At 45.4% G+C, this 8,765-nt stretch overlaps 1 protein-coding gene across 2 annotated transcripts in view; it reads right to left on the bottom strand.

The window, feature by feature from the left end:
- Window positions 1-19: 19 nt before the first annotated feature.
- The window catches only part of cables2a (Cdk5 and Abl enzyme substrate 2a), a 31,049-nt gene continuing 22,303 nt past the window's right edge, over window positions 20-8,765 (bottom strand). For both annotated transcript variants that reach the window (XM_063208597.1, XM_063208598.1), the window contains 3 exons: window positions 8,625-8,731; window positions 6,271-6,475; window positions 20-3,370 (listed from right to left, as the gene is read on the bottom strand). In XM_063208597.1, the coding sequence (XP_063064667.1) occupies window positions 3,230-3,370; window positions 6,271-6,475; window positions 8,625-8,731 (453 nt within the window). In that variant the 3' untranslated portion in view covers window positions 20-3,229. The remainder of the gene's footprint in view (window positions 3,371-6,270; window positions 6,476-8,624; window positions 8,732-8,765) is intronic.

Raw genomic sequence — 8,765 nt, 5'->3', positions numbered from 1 at the left:
AGACACAGAGCGCATGATAAACAGTCAGAAAATATAATTTATTTTTGAAAATCATAAGAGTGACATTACAAAAAAAAAAAAAAAAAAATCACTCATGTCTTCACACCAACCATTGGTTCTACTTCAACAAAGTACTGCTCACAATCAGATTGGACTCAACAAGATGATTTCAAAAATACATTGAGGGGGCAAAAACAGGACCATACGCATACGCATACACATACACACACAGACACACTCCATGCTTTTCAGCAACACAATGTAAACACACACTTTGTACCATTAAAAACCCCACAATAGTCTTTACAGTGTGGTGACCTTCATACTGTAGAAAACTTGGACACACGCCACAGTAAACACACAAACAGAAAGAAACCAAGAGTTCAGTTACATTCCCTGCGAAGGTAGACTTCCACAGGCTTCAAGCATCGTGTTTCAATCTTGTGAATACAGTAAAGCTTTTTAACACGCCTTCACACACTTAACACATAACATTCAAGCTAGAATGCAGGACACTGCATGGGTCAAGAATGAGAGATGTTTCTTCAACAAGACGATATTGTAACACGACACTGTCAGAACTAGGTGCAACTGAAGGCAAGTACGTATAAGAAGGAAATAAAGTAAACATAAATAACCATTACGACAGCCAACGCTTTTGACAGCCTTTTTTGAAATATTGGATTCTTAGGCACTTTTCATGGCAGAAAAATGCTCACAGTGTATGTTTTACTTACACGCTGTCACTTTGAGAGGGAAAACGACGGATTGGCAATAAATATACAGACGCATAAATACACGATAAGTCAAAACACACACACACACACACACACACACCATTAGAACACTTCCACAAGATCCTCTTTCCACCTTCTAGAAAACAAAACAGTCTTGACGTCCAAAGGGCATAACAGCCACAAGATAGAATAAGTTAGACTTAAATACAACTTTTACGAAAGTACCTGAGAAAGCAATTACAACTGTGACATAAGAACAGGTGACAATAGTTTTATCAGAAGTGATGAGACATACTGACCGTGTCCACCAGGTGGCGAGCATTTCATACATATGCCTCAGTACCATGAATATACAACAAACTGAAGAAATAAATACCTTGGAAAAAATAGGAATAAACCTGGATGGATGGAGCTAAGATTGCTGTTGTGTGCAAGATATTTTTTGGAAACAAAATAAAAAAGGTACACAGTGGTCGTATGGTCTGCTCCTGACAATCGTAGTAATCATAGATGATCATCTTCATTCACTTACCCGCAACAGTACACAGAACTAACTAATCATCTAAAATATTCAGGAATCTAAAACAAATAAGAAAAACTGTGTCATTCTACACAGTGCACTTTTCAGCTAAACTAAAGAGGAACCTTAAATATGGTTATCCAACAAATAACCAGTACAACACAGACAGACAGACAGTGCTTCAAACAAAGGTGTGGCCAGGTTGAGTTCACTGAGAAACACTGTGCTGTTATGTTAACCGTTCACACTGGAGATACACACACACACGCGCGCACACACACACACACACACACACACACACTTTAAATAAAAGTCACAGCCTAGTCACAGGGGAAAAACATTCAGAAGACGTCAAAAGCTCTAGAAGTGAATTCATTGCTGCGCAGGTGCTTCTCTGATGGTGAGAATATGAACGGTGACAGTCATGAATCTAACCAAGTTTATCGTGAACGTTCTGATTGTTTCACTTGTTACTTCCTTCTGAGACCCTCTACGGTACAAGATATCCTTGTGCAAAAATATAAGATGTTTTTCCATTCTTTTTTTAATTAATGTAAAAAAGTTAAGTATATAAATTATGTCAACAGCAAGGAGGGGGTCAAAAAAGTAAAAAAAAAAAGTAAAAAAAACCCCTTATAGATGTGGCTTAAAACATTTAAAAACAAAAAAAGACACATTTCAAAATATTTCAAAAAGCCCTCCATTCTATTCTCGTATTACACTTTGTCTTTCGGTAAAAGATTGGGGATGAGAGGGTGATCTTGAAGAAGGACAAAATATTTAAAAACAATAAGAGTGATATGGGGTAATGGCAACTAAGAGAAATGTCATGGTGAATACAAAAGTGTGTAACGATAAGGGGTGGGGGGTAAGGGACACGATAATGTATGAGGGCTACTGTTAAATAAGAAGAGCGTCCGGCACAATGAATGTGCGAATAAAACGGCGTCTCTAACATAGAGCATACGCTTGGCTGCCTACGGACCAGAATGCCACATTCGCCCCTGAGGAGAGGCTAGCACGCACGCACCTAAAATACCCACACTTCTTCACACATGCATTTCACAATTGCACAACCATACACATGTAGTACAACATAGTGACACATGTACAAGTGTGAACACGAAGGGCGCCAGACCAAACATTACTGCAGGTCACAGCAGATCAGACAATCGTCTTCTAGCTGTTTAAGTCACAAGTCTCTCACATGATCTGAGACCACGTAGACCGTGTGCTTCCTGCACACACACACACACACACACAATCGCTGATCAGCGAGTCAAATTCACTACAACTATGGCATCCATTCGCCTACAGGACAGACCTGTCTTAAAAGCAGTTTTTGTGCAATTCAAACAAATCGTCAAAACGAGACCTTTCCTAAATATATATAAAACCATCCCATCTCATCCCATCTCATCCCATCTGGTGCATGTACATAGTCTGCTGTTTAAGATTAATGATTTGCCATCATGCGCACATGTCTTACTGTGTAAAATTCACTGACGACGATATGTCAAGACATGTTACAACTTTTTTTTTTGATTGTGACTTTTGAAGATCTATTACCGTAGATACCATAGTAACCATTTAAAACGTCTGCACAATCGTGTACGTCCAATAGAGTTGCGACTTCAGAAGAGGAACAATCATGGTCGGGTGTTTTGTTTTCTCGTTGGGTGATCCATCGCCACGACTACCAGTGTCCATAGCCACCGTTGCCAGCGGTGATCTTGACCCGCTGTAGCATACGGGGGTAGTGTGTGACATGACTGCTGTTGCTACCGTTAGTCGTTAGACTACCGTTACTCGTTACCGCTGGTGATCCCTGGGCCTGTTGTACCAAGCCACGGTAGTGGGGCATAACTCTACTGTCGCTACGACGACCGTTTCTGGTAGATCGGTTGTACCAATTGGCAATCGTGTGGCATGAGTTCAACGTCGCTAGGGCTACCGTCACCGCCGGTGACCTCTAGACCTGCTGCACCAGGCGACGGTAGTGGGGCATGACTTTACTGTCGGGCAGGTACAGAGCCATCTCCAGGGCAACCAGCACTGTGAACTCCAGAGGAATCAACTCCCGACGATTGATACGGAAACGCTCCTCCAGTTTCTGTAGGAGAGAGAGAGAGAGAGAGAGAGAGAGAGAGAGAGAGAGAGAGAGAGAGAGAGAGAGAGAGAGAGAGAGAGAGAGAGAGAGATAGAGAGAGAATAGAGAGAGAAGAAGAAAGAAAAAAACAAGAAATGGGGGAGAGGGGAAAAAAGCAATTAGAGAAGTGAAACCACATTGGCCAGAAAGCACTGCAGTCATGTGAGAACGTCATGTGCTGTTGTCATTCTTGTGGCACAGCCTGTCCCCGCCACCCCACCCTGATAGAAGTGACACAAGAGTCCACCCTCATGCACCCTGATCAGAGTACACACAGAGCTGAGTGATGTGTGGTGCCGTGTGTTCTGTGCAGAGGTGTCAAAAGTAAAGTAGAAGTAAAAAAAAGTAACAGTTTCCTCCTAACACGGGTAACTTATGCAAGTAACCAGTGGACCTGTGTATTTGCCTTACGATCAACTGACCTGCACTGGTTGGATCAAGTTTGTGATGGGTCCTTGTTAGATTTGTAGTCTTTTCCAGTAACAATACAGCACAGTCCATCTCTCTCATTAGGTACAATGGCTTACATGGTGTAACAGCTATGTAATATCATGTGCTAGTGTTGAATCTACTTTTACTATTGACACCTCTGATGTTGTGTAGTGTGTGTGCGGCGCATACTGTATATGGTGTGCGCAGCTGTTCAGCACACCTATTCATGAGAGGCAGGCGTGCTAAAAACAGGAACGTGCCGTGAGGTACCTAAGAATATATGCGCTACTCAGAAGGCACATTTACAAATGACACCCCATAATATATTGCAGCTGGATTTTGACAGGCAGTACACCTGCTTTGATCACGCAAGGGCGTCAGTATACTTTGAGAACTCAGTGAACCAGTCACCTGCCAAAATAGATGTATGTGGCCTATGAATCCTTGCCAAATAAAAGACACCAAGCTATTTATACTGTACATTACATGAATCATTTGAGTGTTACTTTGACATGTTTTGATAACTCTGTGTCACTAAACAGTGCACATACTTGTGCATGCATGCACGCGCACGCACTTACACACATCCTCAACAATATAGGGCCCTCCCATTGACTTCCATTCATATTAACCCCAACAATGGCTAAAGAATGCTCAACTGTGCCCACACCAAAACAATCCCTAACCATAACCTGCCAGTGAGGAAATGTTTTTTTTATTTTATTTTACACCTTTACTTTTACTTTGGTTGGGCAGTCATGGGAAAGCGGTTAGGGTGTCAGACTTGTAGCCCAAAGGTTGACGGTTCGACTCCCGACCCGCCAGGTTGGTGGGGGGAGCAATCAACCAGTGTGCTCTCCCCCATCCTCCTCCATGACTGAGGTACCCTGAGCATGGTACCGTCCTGCCGCACTGCTCCCTAGGGTCGCCATTGAGGGCTGCCCCCTTGCACAGGTTTCGTTGTGTGCAGTGTGCACTTGCGTGCTGTGGAGTGCTGTGTCACAATGACAATGGGAGTTGGAGTTTCCCAGATAGGCTTTCACTTTCACTTTTACCAGTAACAACAAAACTACCAAGAAAAACACAGCTGGATTAATGGGCCCCACTGTGGAAAAACGCTTGCTTTGCCTTCGTCAAGATGAAACTTTGCGGCTGGAGTGCAGATGGAAGGATAGGAACTTCACGGCGACCAAGGCTTAGAAAAGTATTCGAGCTCTATTTATTTACTTCTGACACCAAAACAAATATGCACGAGGGCACAATGAACACGTTTTAACAGGACACGGCAGCGTTTCTAACTTACTCTGATACATCAGCAGCATCTAGCTACATTTTAACAAACTAAGACTGCGCAGAGCCATCTACCTTCTGGTCTTCAGCTGCTCCTTGTTCGCGCGCGCACCTGTCCGTCTCTGATTCTGAATCTCCCGTGCACCGAGTGACACGGACATTTTAAACACACCCTTCTCTTGGGCTAATTCACTAATTACATTCAATTATCCAATAGCTACACAGCTTCACAATTGCTGCCTACACTGCTCTTACCGTAATAGCCTACTCTGCTGCCGGTTTACAAAAATCACAAACACAAAAACAAAAGACAATTGCCCTGCGCACATATTACACATTCCCAAATCCCCGTGATATATGAATAAGTTGACCACATCATCAAAACAGTTTACACATTCAAATACACACGTTAAACCCAGTCTCCCCCCACAAGTCATTGATGCCCCCACGGTGCGCATTCCGCGATGCAGACATGACTGATGGAACAAAGTTCATCATGCGAAGTTCTCGGCCGCGAGCCTCGCATGTGTTGCAACTTTCGAGATCCGCGTGCGAGTGTATGTGTGCGTGTGTGTCTGTTCAGTCTATGAAGTTCATCCCACAAGCGTCAATTTTGTAAGTCATTAAAACCAGTGAGAAGGGTTAGACTACCTTCTCACACCCACAAAGTAGCATTTTCACCTTACATCTGGGACATCTGGCACCCCACAATGGCCGCTTGAGATCTTGGCTGCAAGCAATATGCATGCAGCCAACAGCCACATGTAGTCAGTACTAGTTTACTTTCTTAATGTCTTGCTCACACACACACACGGACACACACACGGACACACACACGGACACACACACGGACACACACACGGACACACACACGGACACACACACGGACACACACACGGACACACACACGGACACACACACGGACACACACACGGACACACACACGCACGCACACACGCACGCACACGCGCAGTGACTCACGTCGATGAGCTGCTTTACTTAGTGCTTCTTGAGGTTGCTGGAGATCTTAGCTGCGAGCAGTATGCATGCATCAGCATGCAGCCACCACTGGTTTAATGTCATGCTCACACACACACGCACGCACGCACGCACGCACGCACGCACGCGACTCAGTGACTCACGTCGATGAGCTGCTTGACTTCGTGCTTCTTGAGGTCGCTGGAGATCTTGGCGGCCAGCAGGACGCAGGCGGCTGACACCAGTTTGCGGTTGTGCTTGTTGAGGCGGCCCTGCAGCACCAGCTTCTCAAAGTAGACGAACGCCATCGCCACGGAGACCGGCTGCAGACCACACTCCTCGCTCACTGCACGCATCTCACGCTTCAGACTGGAGAGAGAGAGAGAGAGAGAGGGGGGGGGGGGTGAGAGAGAGAGGAGAGGGGATGGAGAGAGAGAGGGGGGGGGGGGGGGGGGGGCAGAGAGAGAGAGAGAGAGAGAGAGAGAGAGAGAGAGAGAGAGAGAGAGATGGCAAAGGAGATGAGATGAGAGAAAGATAAAGGTTGGGTTAAGTGAAAGCAGCAGAGATAGGATAAAGAAGGGTGTACAAGGGTGCACAGAGAGAGAAGAGGAGGAGATGAGAGGAAGAAAGAGATAGGGGTTGATGTGTGAGATATACGATGAAGTGTATGTGTGCGAAAGAGAGAGAGAGAGAGAGAGAGAGAGAGAAAAGGGCCGTACACACACGTCGCTGCCAGTGATTTTGTTTACTGGTTGTCATGGTTCCCGCTGTCCGCGCCAATAACGTCCGTACGAAACAAAATGTAGGCCTGCGCTGTTTAACGTTGATCGTGTGCTGTGCACAACCATGCATATGAGCCTTTGATGGTGTACACTGTATGTATTTTCCTCAACACTTTTAACCAAAGTGTGATGGCGTGCAGAAGTTGGGTGGTCAGAACACCACAGGGGCAACGTCACCTGTCAATAATCTGTATTCTGCATTCCAATTGGTTACTCGCTTAACTCGCGTCGCTCGAAGATAAAATAAATTTATCTCGGAACCCGCCCACATCGCATCGCTTGTACTCTCCTCGCATACTCGCCAGCGAGACTCGCTGGAACACGTAGACATTCGATTGAGTTCATCAGCTGAGCGAGTAACTAGCAGCGACGTGTGTGTACGGCCCTTAAGAGATAGAGAGAGAGAGAGAGGAAAATGTATCACTTTGATTGTGTGTGTGTGTGTGTGTGTTGCGAGTGGTTGTGAAGGAGTGCTGTAAGGAGAGGCCTTGCTATTTGGAGGTTAATGTGCTGTACCACTGCACTACTTCTACTGTAGTTCCAGTCATCATGCAAACAGCCTCGGGTAGTTAAGTTATACAACAGCATCTTAGAGCCTGCCCATTACCTCCTCTGTGTAATACACTACACCATAATCTTACACAAAGACGGGCCGGCTGAATGGAGGTACGGTGAAAGCAGCACAGCACAGTCCTGACCATCTCCATCTGCCCACTACTATGGGGCATTTCTGTAGCCCTCTGAATGAACACCCCCTGGACCCCATCAAAATCCTCCCAACGCCCCCCTGACTTCACCCCCCGTATTAAAAAATAAATAAGACTACAATTAACTTCCCCCCAATGGCAACTAGGCGCCGCCCCGTTTCAGCTGTGTCCTTCTTGATGCCCCCCCCCAGGGCTCCCCAACACCCCCGAGGGGGGTTATAGAGTCCCCGTTGAGAAACACTACTCTAGCCTGTCATTGTTATTTTTTCCTATCACGGTTTGCTTCAGTAACTGCATTTGTATGGTGAGGAACTGAGGCCTTTTTTACTGTACTATGCTGAATTTGGCCCGAGGCGAGAGGGATATGCACTAAGTAAAGAATATTAATGTGACTGTGGTGAATGGGAGGCATTGTACTGTGCTGTAAGCGGCTCCAGTGTCCTTAAGTCTTTACGCTGGTGCTTTATGCCCCGAGGTAAGCCGCGGTTGAGTCCGGCTCAGGTCACTTTATGACCCTCTGCTGTGACAGGCACTACGTTAAGGCCACACTAAGTAGTTTTTATAACCTTTTTCAGCAGGGTGAATGCAATGGCACGGCTGAATTTGCTCTACTGCTCTCCTGGATCAGAATCGCACTAAAGCAGGACAAGAGGGACAAGAAGGCGTTTCTCCTGCCCCAGTAGGAGTCAAATCTGCACTAGGCCGGCCATAGATGACAATGACTTGAAGGGGAATTTTGAAGTGTTTTTTTGCACTTCCAATCGCCTTCCAAAGAAATGGGACACCCTACACTTTCACGTGAATGCGCAAAAGCGAGTGTAAGGGGTAAAAATGAGTGGAAGTGGTAAAAATGGGACGCAGCCAATGACTTGCGATTGCTTAAAATAATTTTTAAAGTGCCTAAAATGCACTTGCAAAACATGACTGTTGTTAATGCAAGAAATGGGTCTTTGCAGTAAGGGCAAAATATAACAATGCAAATGTCAGTAGTGGCTGTGGTGAAGGGTATGTCCGTAGTCTAGTACGTACCTTCTGATCTTGCTGAGGGTGAGCTTGATGTGGGGGAATTTCTCTCTGAAGGTCTCGTTCATGTCCTTCTTCAGGTCTGAGGGCTTCACATACTCAATTATAGTGGTCTGAGGAAGAGGAGGATATAGATCAGAATTAGGA

Source organism: Engraulis encrasicolus, chromosome 10, assembly GCF_034702125.1.
Source record: "Engraulis encrasicolus isolate BLACKSEA-1 chromosome 10, IST_EnEncr_1.0, whole genome shotgun sequence".
In the NCBI taxonomy this organism is placed as follows: domain Eukaryota; kingdom Metazoa; phylum Chordata; class Actinopteri; order Clupeiformes; family Engraulidae; genus Engraulis; species Engraulis encrasicolus.
This window is presented reverse-complemented; position numbering and strand designations above follow the sequence as displayed.